Source organism: Leptosomus discolor, chromosome 7 (assembly GCF_034619465.1).
Source record: "Leptosomus discolor isolate bLepDis1 chromosome 7, bLepDis1.hap2, whole genome shotgun sequence".
In the NCBI taxonomy this organism is placed as follows: Eukaryota; Metazoa; Chordata; class Aves; order Leptosomiformes; family Leptosomidae; genus Leptosomus; species Leptosomus discolor.
This window is the reverse complement of record NC_141397.1, coordinates 42,567,008-42,583,329: the sequence shown is the minus strand read 5'-3', so window position 1 is coordinate 42,583,329 and position 16,322 is coordinate 42,567,008. Positions and strand designations below refer to the sequence as shown.

Below are 16,322 nucleotides of genomic sequence, written 5' to 3'. Positions count from 1 at the left end.
GTCCCTTTCTCAGGTTCAAGCCCCCCTCTTTTCCCCCTGCCCTTAACATCCTGTTTCGGGCGCTGTCATTGGAAGATGGAGCGACTATTTGCTATTTGACCTCTTAATAAATGATAGAATTGTTTTAATTGATATTAAACTGCTCCTCTATCCCGCCTGTATTATTTACGTCGCTCCCAGTAGTCTCCCTCCTCCCAGTCCAGTACAAGGACCGGCCTCTCTGTGGCTCGAGCTGGCAGGAACCCATCTGTCTGAGGGGAGACACTGGGTGTCACTGGAGTCACTCCCCATGATCTGGTACCTGCTGGGCTCCAAGTCCCACCCGGACTCTCTGGGGCGGGTAGGACCGGCGGCCCATTTGCTCGTCAGTCCTTTGGCAAGCACGTCGAGTCCCGAGGCTTTGCTCTCTACCCATGTATGTTAATGAAACCTTAGCTCTTGACCTTTCCTCTGCTGTTACTATACGTCTTGCACAGGTGCTTACGTTGCTGTGCAGGGGTGCCAAGAGGCCTTGGGGACTTGTGCTCTGCTGCTGTGGTCTTCTGCTGGCTACTGGGAATAAAACTAGGAGGGGGTTGGGGAGAAATTTTACTGCGCACCAAGTCAGGTTTTAACTTTTCTTTTTTTTTTTTTTCCTTTCCCCTTGAAGAGAGAGAGGGGACTTTGCCTCTCAAATTGCAGACAGCTTTTAAATGTCGATGGAGGCATCGGCTTGTCTCTTGTAGTGGAAAGAAGGAATGATTTTGTCGTGTTCTCTGTGTGGAACTGGGAAGGATTTCTTTCCAGTTTGGAAGCCGTTTCCCCTGTATCTTTTGCCCTGACCCCCTCTTTGGAAAAAAAAAAGCAAGGATTTTAGTCTTTGAACCTGAAGCCGCTTGACTGGGGTTGGAGGGAAGCGAATAACGGAACGCGGTTTGTTTCTAGTGCGTGCACACTTCATAGCCGGCGTTCAAAACGCTCGGTTGTACTTGGGGTGTGAGGAACTGGAGCTCTGGAAGGAGCAGGTGTGCGACGTGAGCCTGCAGACCCAGGGGTTGGTGGGAGTGTGAGGAGGTGCCCTGGAGCAGAGCTCCTCTGGGCAGGTTGGGGAGCCCGAGTGCTGCACGAGGCCTGTGGTTTCCGGTGGCCTCGCTGAGGCCGCAGCAGAGAGCGGGGAGCCGGCCACAACGGGGCAGTCGCTATTAACTGTGAAGTGAGCAGCAGAGGGCAGTTTTGGCCCGGGGGGCTGTGTTAGTCTTTGGTGGCCCCTGGAGAGGTGTCTTTCCGTGAACTCTGGAGTCTTTCTTCCCTATACGGGCTTCTGTTGTCTCAGCGCTCTGTTTGCCCGTTCTCCCGTTTCCTTGCCTTGGTTTCTCTTGGTTTCTCTGCATACGCCCAGGACGTGCCAGTCTAGGTGGCAAAGATGTCCTCGACCGTCTTCCTGCCTGAGGCTCCCTACAACACTGTAACTAAAAAGCTGGTCGACATCTCGGTGAAGGGATGTCCCAAACCACCTGGGTGGCAGAGGTAGAAGTACGTTCCCTTCACCTGCAGCCCCCTCACTGGGCTGCAAGTCGGAGAGGGCGCCTCTTCCCTCCCTGGCCTGCGGAGCCGCTGCACGAGCTGGCAGAGCCTCGCCTGGCAGCATGTGCGTGAAGAGAAAGAACCTTTTTCACTGGGGTATGGGGAGGGGAATGGAAAGGAGCGGGTCGAGAGGCAGTGGTCGCGGAAGGGATCAGTCGCCTTTTTAGCACAGACTCTAGTTGAGAGGAGAGAGAGAGACTGTAGGCAGCACTGACAAGAGTGGAGGGTCTGCAGGCGAGATGTGGGTTCCCTCTTCAGCTCTTGAATAGTCGCAAGCTTCCAATGGAATTGGCTACGTGCTGCAGGCCCGTGTCCGAGGTGCCGCTGCGGTGAGGTTCTCGGTGTCCATGGTGCCATTGTGATGAGGCTCGCTACATTCCAGGCACGAGGAGGGAGCCTGTCAGAGCAAGCGTGGAAGCCACGGAGGGCAGTTTGTCATCCTCAGTTCTTCTTTCAAACGCTTAACGCTTGACTGGGATACGAGAGCTGCAGGCTGGGAGAGGTACCCGGGTGAGCTCTGTGAGAAAGGGAACATGAGTGGAACCAAAGAGCGCAAGTCTTCTCACGAGCAGCAGCGACTGGATGGCAGAGGGAAGCGCAAAGTCTCTGTCGTGGACGAAAAATCAAAGGGCTTTTCTTCAAATTTTGGGGAGGGGGAAGAGAAGGATGAATTTGAACAACCCACAATGTCCTTTGAGTGGTACCTCAACTATGACCAGCCCCAGAAAAAGAAAAGGAAAGTGCTCAAGCCCTCTGTGTCAGCTGGGGAGAAAGACCAAGGGCACAGCAAACCGGACGGCTGCAGAGCCAGTGCCACCAGCTCAAGCCCAAGCCAGAAAAGTCCAAGCCGCAAGCGAACCAATGAGACAGAGGCAGAGAAGGAACTACCAGAGTCTCGTGAACCAAAGCGGGTAAGGTTTTGAAGGATCCGAAAAGGAAGAAAGGAGGTGGCATCAGCTGTTCTCGGGCCTCTGGCACCTGGGGCTTGTTAGTTTTCCCCTTGGAAGTGCTGGGCTTGGTTCTGCACCAGGGTGTGCTTGGGGTGTCTCATTGGTACTAGGTCTGTGACTCTTGGTTCCTGCCGGGAGCCACCGTGTGTTTCGTATGCTCTATGCCGCAGGCATTGCTTTGTGCTGTTGGAGCGGAGCTCTGCTGGAAAAGTGGGTGAAGAGAGAGAGGGGAGTAAAGAAATGCAATAGGCAAACCCCTCTTTATTAAAAAATGGGGGGGGGGTGTGGGGGGGTGGTGTGTATTTAAAAGAGAACACCTTCAGCTCAGTCCTCGTAGGAGAGCATATTGGGCGTGATCTACTTTTAAGCATGCAGAATACCTTGAGATGTGGGTCACCTTCGAATCCAACCTAATGTGCAGTGCAGCTCCACCCGCCAGCGAGGTTCCCCTGTCCCTCCTCCCAAGTATCGATGCGTCTCTAAAATGGACCTTTCAAAAATCTCTGTCAGCACTACAATTTTCTTAACGAAATCCGTTGGCCTCCAGAAGTGGGGGACAAGTGGGAGATCTGGTGTTAACAGTGCAGCTGATTCTAGAAGACAGAACGGTAGGGGTCGGACAGACCTTCTTGGGTGAAAGCTTGAAAAATGAGCATTATTTCTGTACAAATTCATAGCCACATGAGTGCCAGGGTTTTGTATATAAACAGGGACTGATGTGCAAAACCTTTAGTGCCTCATCTTTTTACTCAAGTCTGGAACACTTTGCTCTTCAAAACAGTGTTTTTCCACTCTCGGCAGCATTTTAAATCCCTGCTTTGCCATTCGTTCTAGCAAGTGCCTCCTATCAAAGTTTTAGGTTTCCCTCAGCTCGTGAGATTCCCCTCTCCTCTGCCACTGTGGATGGCTCTTAGTGGAGGGAGCGGAGCGATTCCGATCCCAAATTTTGGCTTCTTTGTATTCACAGCCTGGACAGAGCCACAGTAACGTGGCAGAAGGGCAGCCTCCCCGTGAGGCTACGTTGTGGCGCAAGCTGAGGAGCGTTGAGGGGCTTATTCGACATAGCAAACAAAATGCAGTTCAGTGCTGTTTGTATGCTGGCAGGATGCAACGTTCTGCTGTATTGTTGGCTTACGTGCACGGACATCCTCTCCTTCCAGATACTTTTAGATGTGCCACCACCGTTACCAGACAACCCGCTGGCCCTGCTCCCGGCCCGTTACCGCCCTGTTCCTTGCATCAAGTCCACTGCCCGCTCCCAGGCAAAAGGGAAAGGTATGCTGGGCAGGAAAATAGGTTTGAGCGGGGCTGCAGCCATTGTTTGTGGGAGAGAGTGGGAGCAGATGCCGGCTGGGTTCAAGCCCTTCTGTTGGGGTCTGGTGTCCTGCGTCTGATGCCCAGAGCCTAGGTTTCAGAGGAAGGGGGCTGCTCTCCCACATGCTCTAGCAGAAATGAGGAAGATCCTTTGCTGACCCTTCCTGAGGCTTGGGCTTTGGACTTGCCCTTTCTGAACTAGGTGGCAGGTCTTTTAGAGAAGACTTCGCCCTTTAGGTCGCTTCTGCGTGACTCCAATTGGTGTCTGCTGTGCCATTCAGCAGGGTGGGCTCTTCTTTTCTCCGCTCTCTTCTTACTCCAAGTCTTTCACTTTACAGCAGTGTCGTCACCAGCTGAAGAGAGTGAAGAAGGTTTTAAAGGCTGCCGGGTGTATTCAAGGATGCCCGTGTATTCGGGTTCCAAGGCTACCTCCTTGCCCGAGATGCTGTCTCTGTATCAGCAATGCGTCAGAGTGCTCAGTAACAACATGGACTGCAAGTACCTTTCCTCATCTGTCTTAAAGTCCTGAGCCGTGCCTGGCGTCTTGGTAGCTTGTTTGTATACCTCTCCGCAGCATCTGGCTTGGAGCATGTGAAGAGTTGCCCCTTGTTGCAAGGCAAGCTAGCTAGTAGGGGACAGATCCCACTGAAAGCTCAGGTGCTGCGGGACTCAGCACCCAGCATGCTTTCAGGGAGTGCTAAAGCGCTGGAAATAGTGTGAGACAGAGTCTTGCGCACACACCTCTTGACTTGGAGGTACTGGTGCCCGACGGCTCCCTAGAGCTACGGCACCTACGGTTCCTTCCTCCTTGCCCTCCTATTGCGTGGCGTCACGCAGCACTGCAGGTTTTTCCACCGCGTTTCAAGGCGTCAAGCCCTTTCCTCGGCAAGCAAGAAGCAGGATCGATACTGTGTGCATCTTGCTTTGCTCTAGCAATCCACGAAGCGAGTGGCGTCCCTTTCTCAGCTCTGAGGCCAGTATTGGAGAGATGCACCCCAGAGCAGCTGTGTCGCATGGAGGAATGTAATCATGTGAGTGCCTTGGCCTGGGGAAGGGAGGGTGAGGTGTGGAAGTGATGTTCTGTCCTCACTTGCAACAGCAGAATGGTAAAGACCAACGCTCTTTATAGCAAGGGGTGGCTTTTGCTAGTCTCGAGTTCCTGCATTTGCCATCGGCCGATCTCTTGCTGCAAGTTGGCCCCTAAGCCGTCTTGCCCTCTGTGCTATTCCAGTGGCACTGGCACTAGCTGGTGCCGAGGGAGAGAGGGGAGTGAAGGTGTCAGGAGGGATCCCAGCTTACGTGTGCCTTTGCTTCAGTTCCTCACTGAGGATACGGACCAACTGTGGCGCAATCACTGTCTCCGAGACTTCAAGAATGAGAAGCCAGAAGAGGCTGAGTCCTGGCGGGAGGCGTACTTTCGGCTTCGCGATGCACGCGAGCAGCGGCTGCTCGTGTTAGTAGGGAAGATCAGCTCGGCTTATGCCAACAAACCCAGAGGTAAAGTAGGGCTGAATGACCAGAGCGGGGTCTGGGAATGCTGCCTAGGGGATATCTTTGGGGCGAGGGGGGTGGAAGGTCTTTTGAATGCCTGGTTGAAATCTAGTCCAATTTAGGAGATGCCTAGCTCTCTGTTCTTTCTGTGGCGGCCTTTGCTTAGTGGCAGGCTCTTGATTTCATCCATAGCGGTGTCGATGCGGACTAGACAGGGCAGAAAACCGGGGGGAGGGAGGCGGCGGGGGGGGGGGGCATTCCTCCTCTTTTGGTGAACCTAATGAGAGCTACCGACCCGATCAGTCTGGTTTCTCACGGCCCATGTTGTGACTGCAAGAGGTTCGGAGCTTAGGGACGAGGCTATCACCAGAGCTTGGGAATGGGTGGACTGGGGAGAGGTGGCTGGAGCTTGCTGTAATAAGGCAAGCACTGAGGAGCCTCCTTTATATATAGTAGGTTGGGTCCAAGCAACGTTTCCCTCTGGCCTCCTACAGGCAGAGTGACCAAGGTGGCACTTATGGACTGTGCAGCGAAGCCCGCTTGGAACGTACACAGGAGACGAGAGCGGTTGGGAACTGGAGGACCTCCTCTTCCAAAGACCAAGTGAGCGTCTCTCTTTTCCTGGGAGCCCCTGCCAGCTTCCCGCTGAAGCTCTGCATCTGGCAGGAAAGGATACCGTGCGTCTGGGAGGTGTTTGTGCGGTGAAACTTGTAACTGTAATAGGCTCTTTCTTGCTGGGACGTATGGAGATCCTGGGCACCGCTGGCTCCGTGCGATATCAGCCGTGCTGCTGCGAACAGGTGTGGCTCGTGTCTGAAGAATCGCACCAGACCACAGGGATTCCCTTACTGCAGCGTCTGTCCCACCTCTGTTTCAGTACAAAACCAGTCCCGTACGTACCTAGCCAAAGCCGCGCTCCTGTGAGCGAGGAGCACTCGTGCGACGGGCCCAGCACCAGCAGCGCCCATTCTGTCTCTATCCCATCTTCAGCTAGAACCCGCTCCTCTAGTGGCGCCAGGAAACGACAAGGGAAGAGTAAGTACCAACTGCGGAACGTCCCTGTGGTCTCCTCGAGCTCCTCCTTTACAAACACATGAACCCGCTGCTTCTGCTGTGAGAGAAATGCAGGCTATGCAGGAGGGTTAACGTTGGTGGCCTCTCTTCTCTCCTCTCCCTAAGGAGAGCGTGAGAAAGACTGCCCAAACTTCTTGCAGAAGAAAAAGCATAGGGAAACAGCCGATTCGCCTGTCTGCTCGGCGCTGACTGTGTCAGCCTGTCCTAACGGTCCTAGTGAGGCAGAAACCCTGCCTTTTCCCTCCTGCTGTCCTTTGGTGCCTGTCCAGCCGTTTGGAACAAGGAAATTGTAGTGCAGCTCCCCTGGGAGGGAAGCAGGGAGAGTTTAAGCAGAGATCTGCGTTCCTGCAGTGCAGAAAGCAGAGTGGGCTCTCCTTGGTCTGTGACCTGAAAATACGACGAGCCACGATCAGAGAGCACACGCTTAGGCCCGCCTTGCGTCTCTTCTGCCAGGGCCGCGGCTTTGAATTGCTCTCTGCTCTCCTAGTCTGTGACTGCTGCTTTACCGCGTGGGGTTCTTGTTTGCTTTGTTTTGTTGGTTTGTTTTTTTTTCCCTTCTCTTTCTCTGTCGCAGACCTTTCACCCGTGACGGCAAAAACGAACAAAGATTTTCAGAAGAGCTTCTCTCGGAGATGAGTTTGCAGTGCAGATCTGGGACTTTCTCTCTCATGGGCGACTGGGAGTGAAGAGGGAGAAAGTACCCCACCCCCCTCAACAGCCCTTCTCGTTGAACTCTTTGGAGGCTGCCGCTGCTGGGAGAGGATTCGATCTGCACAAGACGACGGCACAGTGTTTTCTCTTTACTCTGGTCCCTTTCTCAGGTTCAAGCCCCCCTCTTTTCCCCCTGCCCTTAACATCCTGTTTCGGGCGCTGTCATTGGAAGATGGAGCGACTATTTGCTATTTGACCTCTTAATAAATGATAGAATTGTTTTAATTGATATTAAACTGCTCCTCTATCCCGCCTGTATTATTTACGTCGCTCCCAGTAGTCTCCCTCCTCCCAGTCCAGTACAAGGACCGGCCTCTCTGTGGCTCGAGCTGGCAGGAACCCATCTGTCTGAGGGGAGACACTGGGTGTCACTGGAGTCACTCCCCATGATCTGGTACCTGCTGGGCTCCAAGTCCCACCCGGACTCTCTGGGGCGGGTAGGACCGGCGGCCCATTTGCTCGTCAGTCCTTTGGCAAGCACGTCGAGTCCCGAGGCTTTGCTCTCTACCCATGTATGTTAATGAAACCTTAGCTCTTGACCTTTCCTCTGCTGTTACTATAGGTCTTGCACAGGTGCTTACGTTGCTGTGCAGGGGTGCCAAGAGGCCTTGGGGACTTGTGCTCTGCTGCTGTGGTCTTCTGCTGGCTACTGGGAATAAAACTAGGAGGGGGTTGGGGAGAAATTTTACTGCGCACCAAGTCAGGTTTTAACTTTTCTTTTTTTTTTTTTTTTCCTTTCCCCTTGAAGAGAGAGAGGGGACTTTGCCTCTCAAATTGCAGACAGCTTTTAAATGTCGATGGAGGCATCGGCTTGTCTCTTGTAGTGGAAAGAAGGAATGATTTTGTCGTGTTCTCTGTGTGGAACTGGGAAGGATTTCTTTCCAGTTTGGAAGCCGTTTCCCCTGTATCTTTTGCCCTGACCCCCTCTTTGGAAAAAAAAAGCAAGGATTTTAGTCTTTGAACCTGAAGCCGCTTGACTGGGGTTGGAGGGAAGCGAATAACGGAACGCGGTTTGTTTCTAGTGCGTGCACACTTCATAGCCGGCGTTCAAAACGCTCGGTTGTACTTGGGGTGTGAGGAACTGGAGCTCTGGAAGGAGCAGGTGTGCGACGTGAGCCTGCAGACCCAGGGGTTGGTGGGAGTGTGAGGAGGTGCCCTGGAGCAGAGCTCCTCTGGGCAGGTTGGGGAGCCCGAGTGCTGCACGAGGCCTGTGGTTTCCGGTGGCCTCGCTGAGGCCGCAGCAGAGAGCGGGGAGCCGGCCACAACGGGGCAGTCGCTATTAACTGTGAAGTGAGCAGCAGAGGGCAGTTTTGGCCCGGGGGGCTGTGTTAGTCTTTGGTGGCCCCTGGAGAGGTGTCTTTCCGTGAACTCTGGAGTCTTTCTTCCCTATACGGGCTTCTGTTGTCTCAGCGCTCTGTTTGCCCGTTCTCCCGTTTCCTTGTCTTGGTTTCTCTGCATACGCCCAGGACGTGCCAGTCTAGGTGGCAAAGATGTCCTCGACCGTCTTCCTGCCTGAGGCTCCCTACAACACTGTAACTAAAAAGCTGGTCGACATCTCGGTGAAGGGATGTCCCAAACCACCTGGGTGGCAGAGGTAGAAGTACGTTCCCTTCACCTGCAGCCCCCTCACTGGGCTGCAAGTCGGAGAGGGCGCCTCTTCCCTCCCTGGCCTGCGGAGCCGCTGCACGAGCTGGCAGAGCCTCGCCTGGCAGCATGTGCGTGAAGAGAAAGAACCTTTTTCACTGGGGTATGGGGAGGGGAATGGAAAGGAGCGGGTCGAGAGGCAGTGGTCGCGGAATGGATCAGTCGCCTTTTTAGCACAGACTCTAGTTGAGAGGAGAGAGAGACTGTAGGCAGCACTGACAAGAGTGGAGGGTCTGCAGGGGAGATGTGGGTTCCCTCTTTAGCTCTTGAATAGTCGCAAGCTTCCAATGGAATTGGCTACGTGCTGCAGGCCCGTGTCCGAGGTGCCGCTGCGGTGAGGTTCTCGGTGTCCATGGTGCCATTGTGATGAGGCTCGCTACATTCCAGGCACGAGGAGGGAGCCTGTCAGAGCAAGCGTGGAAGCCACGGAGGGCAGTTTGTCATCCTCAGTTCTTCTTTCAAACGCTTAACGCTTGACTGGGATACGAGAGCTGCAGGCTGGGAGAGGTACCCGGGTGAGCTCTGTGAGAAAGGGAACATGAGTGGAACCAAAGAGCGCAAGTCTTCTCACGAGCAGCAGCGACTGGATGGCAGAGGGAAGCGCAAAGTCTCTGTCGTGGACGAAAAATCAAAGGGCTTTTCTTCAAATTTTGGGGAGGGGGAAGAGAAGGATGAATTTGAACAACCCACAATGTCCTTTGAGTGGTACCTCAACTATGACCAGCCCCAGAAAAAGAAAAGGAAAGTGCTCAAGCCCTCTGTGTCAGCTGGGGAGAAAGACCAAGGGCACAGCAAACCGGACGGCTGCAGAGCCAGTGCCACCAGCTCAAGCCCAAGCCAGAAAAGTCCAAGCCGCAAGCGAACCAATGAGACAGAGGCAGAGAAGGAACTACCAGAGTCTCGTGAACCAAAGCGGGTAAGGTTTTGAAGGATCCGAAAAGGAAGAAAGGAGGTGGCATCAGCTGTTCTCGGGCCTCTGGCACCTGGGGCTTGTTAGTTTTCCCCTTGGAAGTGCTGGGCTTGGTTCTGCACCAGGGTGTGCTTGGGGTGTCTCATTGGTACTAGGTCTGTGACTCTTGGTTCCTGCCGGGAGCCACCGTGTGTTTCGTATGCTCTATGCCGCAGGCATTGCTTTGTGCTGTTGGAGCGGAGCTCTGCTGGAAAAGTGGGTGAAGAGAGAGAGGGGAGTAAAGAAATGCAATAGGCAAACCCCTCTTTATTAAAAAATGGGGGGGGGGGTGTGGGGGGGTGGTGTGTATTTAAAAGAGAACACCTTCAGCTCAGTCCTCGTAGGAGAGCATATTGGGCGTGATCTACTTTTAAGCATGCAGAATACCTTGAGATGTGGGTCAGCTTCGAATCCAACCTAATGTGCAGTGCAGCTCCACCCGCCAGCGAGGTTCCCCTGTCCCTCCTCCCAAGTATCGATGCGTCTCTAAAATGGACCTTTCAAAAATCTCTGTCAGCACTACAATTTTCTTAACGAAATCCGTTGGCCTCCAGAAGTGGGGGACAAGTGGGAGATCTGGTGTTAACAGTGCAGCTGATTCTAGAAGACAGAACGGTAGGGGTCGGACAGACCTTCTTGGGTGAAAGCTTGAAAAATGAGCATTATTTCTGTACAAATTCATAGCCACATGAGTGCCAGGGTTTTGTATATAAACAGGGACTGATGTGCAAAACCTTTAGTGCCTCATCTTTTTACTCAAGTCTGGAACACTTTGCTCTTCAAAACAGTGTTTTTCCACTCTCGGCAGCATTTTAAAACCCTGCTTTGCCATTCGTTCTAGCAAGTGCCTCCTATCAAAGTTTTAGGTTTCCCTCAGCTCGTGAGATTCCCCTCTCCTCTGCCACTGTGGATGGCTCTTAGTGGAGGGAGCGGAGCGATTCCGATCCCAAATTTTGGCTTCTTTGTATTCACAGCCTGGACAGAGCCACAGTAACGTGGCAGAAGGGCAGCCTCCCCGTGAGGCTACGTTGTGGCGCAAGCTGAGGAGCGTTGAGGGGCTTATTCGACATAGCAAACAAAATGCAGTTCAGTGCTGTTTGTATGCTGGCAGGATGCAACGTTCTGCTGTATTGTTGGCTTACGTGCACGGACATCCTCTCCTTCCAGATACTTTTAGATGTGCCACCACCGTTACCAGACAACCCGCTGGCCCTGCTCCCGGCCCGTTACCGCCCTGTTCCTTGCATCAAGTCCACTGCCCGCTCCCAGGCAAAAGGGAAAGGTATGCTGGGCAGGAAAATAGGTTTGAGCGGGGCTGCAGCCATTGTTTGTGGGAGAGAGTGGGAGCAGATGCCGGCTGGGTTCAAGCCCTTCTGTTGGGGTCTGGTGTCCTGCGTCTGATGCCCAGAGCCTAGGTTTCAGAGGAAGGGGGCTGCTCTCCCACATGCTCTAGCAGAAATGAGGAAGATCCTTTGCTGACCCTTCCTGAGGCTTGGGCTTTGGACGTGCCCTTTCTGAACTAGGTGGCAGGTCTTTTAGAGAAGACTTCGCCCTTTAGGTCGCTTCTGGGTGACTCCAATTGGTGTCTGCTGTGCCATTCAGCAGGGTGGGCTCTTCTTTTCTCCGCTCTCTTCTTACTCCAAGTCTTTCACTTTACAGCAGTGTCGTCACCAGCTGAAGAGAGTGAAGAAGGTTTTAAAGGCTGCCGCGTTGTCTTGGTTTGAAAAGACAGGTGTCTGTGGAGGAAGGCAGGAGCCTCCCTTGAAATGGAGAGTGCAACCCCCTTCCCTCCAAACTATTATAATTTTGAAATTAACGGGCCTTCAGGCAAAGATATGGGGAATAGGAATAACAGTTCTTTACTAATATATATATAACACAAGGCAGGGAAAAACAAATAACCCCCTGGTTTACACTGACAGAGTCAGGAATACAACCTGACACCCTGTTAGGGTGGCAGTAGCAGTCCGATAAGATGCTGGCTGCAGTCCTCCTGAAGTGATGGGTGTAGTTCTGTGGAAGCAGCAATCAGGTAAAAGAGTCTGGTCTTCCTCCGAAGGTCCAGTGGTCGGCAGGTAGCTCTTGTCCTCTGGAACTCCAGTGGGGGGAAAAGCTCCTCTGGGAATCCAGTGGAAGAAAAGGCTGCTAGGGTGTTCAAAATCTCCGTTTTTATTTGGCATGGACTGCTTGGCTCCTTCCCCCCCCCTCCCCGGGCGGAGTATCTCACAAAGGGATGGGGAGTCGTGAGGCAGTTCCTTGATGGGCCATTAACAGGAGATAGCCCAGGAGCGAGTTACCGATGGGTCAGACGATAAGGCATTGTTGTGCCCAGTAACAGGAGATAGTCCAGAGGGGGGAGGCAGGGAGCACCGCCCCACCTGATCTCAACACCTCCTGAAGATGGTAATAGAATATTTTTTTTTTTTTTTTTCTTTTGGCACATTTTACACTGTAACCCAGGACACGGGTGTATTCAAGGATGCCCGTGTATTCGGGTTCCAAGGCTACCTCCTTGCCCGAGATGCTGTCTCTGTATCAGCAATGCGTCAGAGTGCTCAGTAACAACATGGACTGCAAGTACCTTTCCTCATCTGTCTTAAAGTCCTGAGCCGTGCCTGGCGTCTTGGTAGCTTGTTTGTATACCTCTCCGCAGCATCTGGCTTGGAGCATGTGAAGAGTTGCCCCTTGTTGCAAGGCAAGCTAGCTAGTAGGGGACAGATCCCACTGAAAGCTCAGGTGCTGCGGGACTCAGCACCCAGCATGCTTTCAGGGAGTGCTAAAGCGCTGGAAATAGTGTGAGACAGAGTCTTGCGCACGCATCTCTTGACTTGGAGGTACTGGTGCCCGACGGCTCCCTAGAGCTACGGCACCTACGGTTCCTTCCTCCTTGCCCTCCTATTGCGTGGCGTCACGCAGCACTGCAGGTTTTTCCACCGCGTTTCAAGGCGTCAAGCCCTTTCCTCGGCAAGCAAGAAGCAGGATCGATACTGTGTGCATCTTGCTTTGCTCTAGCAATCCACGAAGCGAGTGGCGTCCCTTTCTCAGCTCTGAGGCCAGTATTGGAGAGATGCACCCCAGAGCAGCTGTGTCGCATGGAGGAATGTAATCATGTGGGTGCCTTGGCCTGGGGAAGGGAGGGTGAGGTGTGGAAGTGATGTTCTGTCCTCACTTGCAACAGCAGAATGGTAAAGACCAACGCTCTTTATAGCAAGGGGTGGCTTTTGCTAGTCTCGAGTTCCTGCATTTGCCATCGGCCGATCTCTTGCTGCAAGTTGGCCCCTAAGCCGTCTTGCCCTCTGTGCTATTCCAGTGGCACTGGCACTAGCTGGTGCCGAGGGAGAGAGGGGAGTGAAGGTGTCAGGAGGGATCCTAGCTTACGTGTGCCTTTGCTTCAGTTCCTCACTGAGGATACGGACCAACTGTGGCGCAATCACTGTCTCCGAGACTTCAAGAATGAGAAGCCAGAAGAGGCTGAGTCCTGGCGGGAGGCGTACTTTCGGCTTCGCGATGCACGCGAGCAGCGGCTGCTCGTGTTAGTAGGGAAGATCAGCTCGGCTTATGCCAACAAACCCAGAGGTAAAGTAGGGCTGAATGACCAGAGCGGGGTCTGGGAATGCTGCCTAGGGGATATCTTTGGGGCGAGGGGGGTGGAAGGTCTTTTGAATGCCTGGTTGAAATCTAGTCCAATTTAGGAGATGCCTAGCTCTCTGTTCTTTCTGTGGCGGCCTTTGCTTAGTGGCTTAGCAGGCTCTTGATTTCATCCATAGCGGTGTCGATGCGGACTAGACAGGGCAGAAAACCGGGGGGAGGGAGGCGGCGGGGGGGGGGGCATTCCTCCTCTTTTGGTGAACCTAATGAGAGCTACCGACCCGATCAGTCTGGTTTCTCACGGCCCATGTTGTGACTGCAAGAGGTTCGGAGCTTAGGGACGAGGCTATCACCAGAGCCTGGGAATGGGTGGACTGGGGAGAGGTGGCTGGAGCTTGCTGTAATAAGGCAAGCACTGAGGAGCCTCCTTTATATATAGTAGGTTGGGTCCAAGCAACGTTTCCCTCTGGCCTCCTACAGGCAGAGTGACCAAGGTGGCACTTATGGACTGTGCAGCGAAGCCCGCTTGGAACGTACACAGGAGACGAGAGCGGTTGGGAACTGGAGGACCTCCTCTTCCAAAGACCAAGTGAGCGTCTCTCTTTTCCTGGGAGCCCCTGCCAGCTTCCCGCTGAAGCTCTGCATCTGGCAGGAAAGGATACCGTGCGTCTGGGAGGTCTTTGTGCGGTGAAACTTGTAACTGTAATAGGCTCTTTCTTGCTGGGACGTATGGAGATCCTGGGCACCGCTGGCTCCGTGCGATATCAGCCGTGCTGCTGCGAACAGGTGTGGCTCGTGTCTGAAGAATCGCATCAGACCACAGGGATTCCCTTACTGCAGCGTCTGTCCCACCTCTGTTTCAGTACAAAACCAGTCCCGTACGTACCTAGCCAAAGCCGCGCTCCTGTGAGCGAGGAGCACTCGCGCGACGGGCCCAGCACCAGCAGCGCCCATTCTGTCTCTATCCCATCTTCAGCTAGAACCCGCTCCTCTAGTGGCGCCAGGAAACGACAAGGGAAGAGTAAGTACCAACTGCGGAACGTCCCTGTGGTCTCCTCGAGCTCCTCCTTTACAAACACATGAACCCGCTGCTTCTGCTGTGAGAGAAATGCAGGCTATGCAGGAGGGTTAACGTTGGTGGCCTCTCTTCTCTCCTCTCCCTAAGGAGAGCGTGAGAAAGACTGCCCAAACTTCTTGCAGAAGAAAAAGCATAGGGAAACAGCCGATTCGCCTGTCTGCTCGGCGCTGACTGTGTCAGCCTGTCCTAACGGTCCTAGTGAGGCAGAAACCCTGCCTTTTCCCTCCTGCTGTCCTTTGGTGCCTGTCCAGCCGTTTGGAACAAGGAAATTGTAGTGCAGCTCCCCTGGGAGGGAAGCAGGGAGAGTTTAAGCAGAGATCTGCGTTCCTGCAGTGCAGAAAGCAGAGTGGGCTCTCCTTGGTCTGTGACCTGAAAATACGACGAGCCACGATCAGAGAGCACACGCTTAGGCCCGCCTTGCGTCTCTTCTGCCAGGGCCGCGGCTTTGAATTGCTCTCTGCTCTCCTAGTCTGTGACTGCTGCTTTACCGCGTGGGGTTCTTGTTTGCTTTGTTTTGTTGGTTTGTTTTTTTTTCCCTTCTCTTTCTCTGTCGCAGACCTTTCACCCGTGACGGCAAAAACGAACAAAGATTTTCAGAAGAGCTTCTCTCGGAGATGAGTTTGCAGTGCAGATCTGGGACTTTCTCTCTCATGGGCGACTGGGAGTGAAGAGGGAGAAAGTACCCCACCCCCCTCAACAGCCCTTCTCGTTGAACTCTTTGGAGGCTGCCGCTGCTGGGAGAGGATTCGATCTGCACAAGACGACGGCACAGTGTTTTCTCTTTACTCTGGTCCCTTTCTCAGGTTCAAGCCCCCCTCTTTTCCCCCTGCCCTTAACATCCTGTTTCGGGCGCTGTCATTGGAAGATGGAGCGACTATTTGCTATTTGACCTCTTAATAAATGATAGAATTGTTTTAATTGATATTAAACTGCTCCTCTATCCCGCCTGTATTATTTACGTCGCTCCCAGTAGTCTCCCTCCTCCCAGTCCAGTACAAGGACCGGCCTCTCTGTGGCTCGAGCTGGCAGGAACCCATCTGTCTGAGGGGAGACACTGGGTGTCACTGGAGTCACTCCCCATGATCTGGTACCTGCTGGGCTCCAAGTCCCACCCGGACTCTCTGGGGCGGGTAGGACCGGCGGCCCATTTGCTCGTCAGTCCTTTGGCAAGCACGTCGAGTCCCGAGGCTTTGCTCTCTACCCATGTATGTTAATGAAACCTTAGCTCTTGACCTTTCCTCTGCTGTTACTATAGGTCTTGCACAGGTGCTTACGTTGCTGTGCAGGGGTGCCAAGAGGCCTTGGGGACTTGTGCTCTGCTGCTGTGGTCTTCTGCTGGCTACTGGGAATAAAACTAGGAGGGGGTTGGGGAGAAATTTTACTGCGCACCAAGTCAGGTTTTAACTTTTCTTTTTTTTTTTTTTTTCCTTTCCCCTTGAAGAGAGAGAGGGGACTTTGCCTCTCAAATTGCAGACAGCTTTTAAATGTCGATGGAGGCATCGGCTTGTCTCTTGTAGTGGAAAGAAGGAATGATTTTGTCGTGTTCTCTGTGTGGAACTGGGAAGGATTTCTTTCCAGTTTGGAAGCCGTTTCCCCTGTATCTTTTGCCCTGACCCCCTCTTTGGAAAAAAAAAAGCAAGGATTTTAGTCTTTGAACCTGAAGCCGCTTGACTGGGGTTGGAGGGAAGCGAATAACGGAACGCCGTTTGTTTCTAGTGCGTGCACACTTCATAGCCGGCGTTCAAAACGCTCGGTTGTACTTGGGGTGTGAGGAACTGGAGCTCTGGAAGGAGCAGGTGTGCGACGTGAGCCTGCAGACCCAGGGGTTGGTGGGAGTGTGAGGAGGTGCCCTGGAGCAGAGCTCCTCTGGGCAGGTTGGGGAGCCCGAGTGCTGCACGAGGCCTGTGGTTTCCGGTGGCCTCGCTGAGGCCGCAGCAGAGAGCGGGGAGCCGGCCACAAC

At 53.6% G+C, this 16,322-nt stretch overlaps 1 protein-coding gene across 1 annotated transcript; it reads left to right on the top strand.

Moving 5' to 3' along the window:
• The first annotated feature begins 2,096 nt into the window (after positions 1-2,096).
• LOC147415263 (elongin-A-like) lies at positions 2,097-13,877 on the top strand. Its single transcript, XM_086468576.1, has 9 exons — positions 2,097-2,474; positions 3,674-3,788; positions 4,166-4,321; positions 4,761-4,858; positions 5,144-5,324; positions 5,813-5,921; positions 6,196-6,353; positions 13,141-13,272; positions 13,765-13,877. The coding sequence occupies exons 1-9, from the start codon at positions 2,097-2,099 to the stop codon at positions 13,875-13,877; spliced, it is 1,440 nt and encodes a 479-aa protein (XP_086324702.1).
• The last annotated feature ends 2,445 nt before the right edge of the window (positions 13,878-16,322 follow it).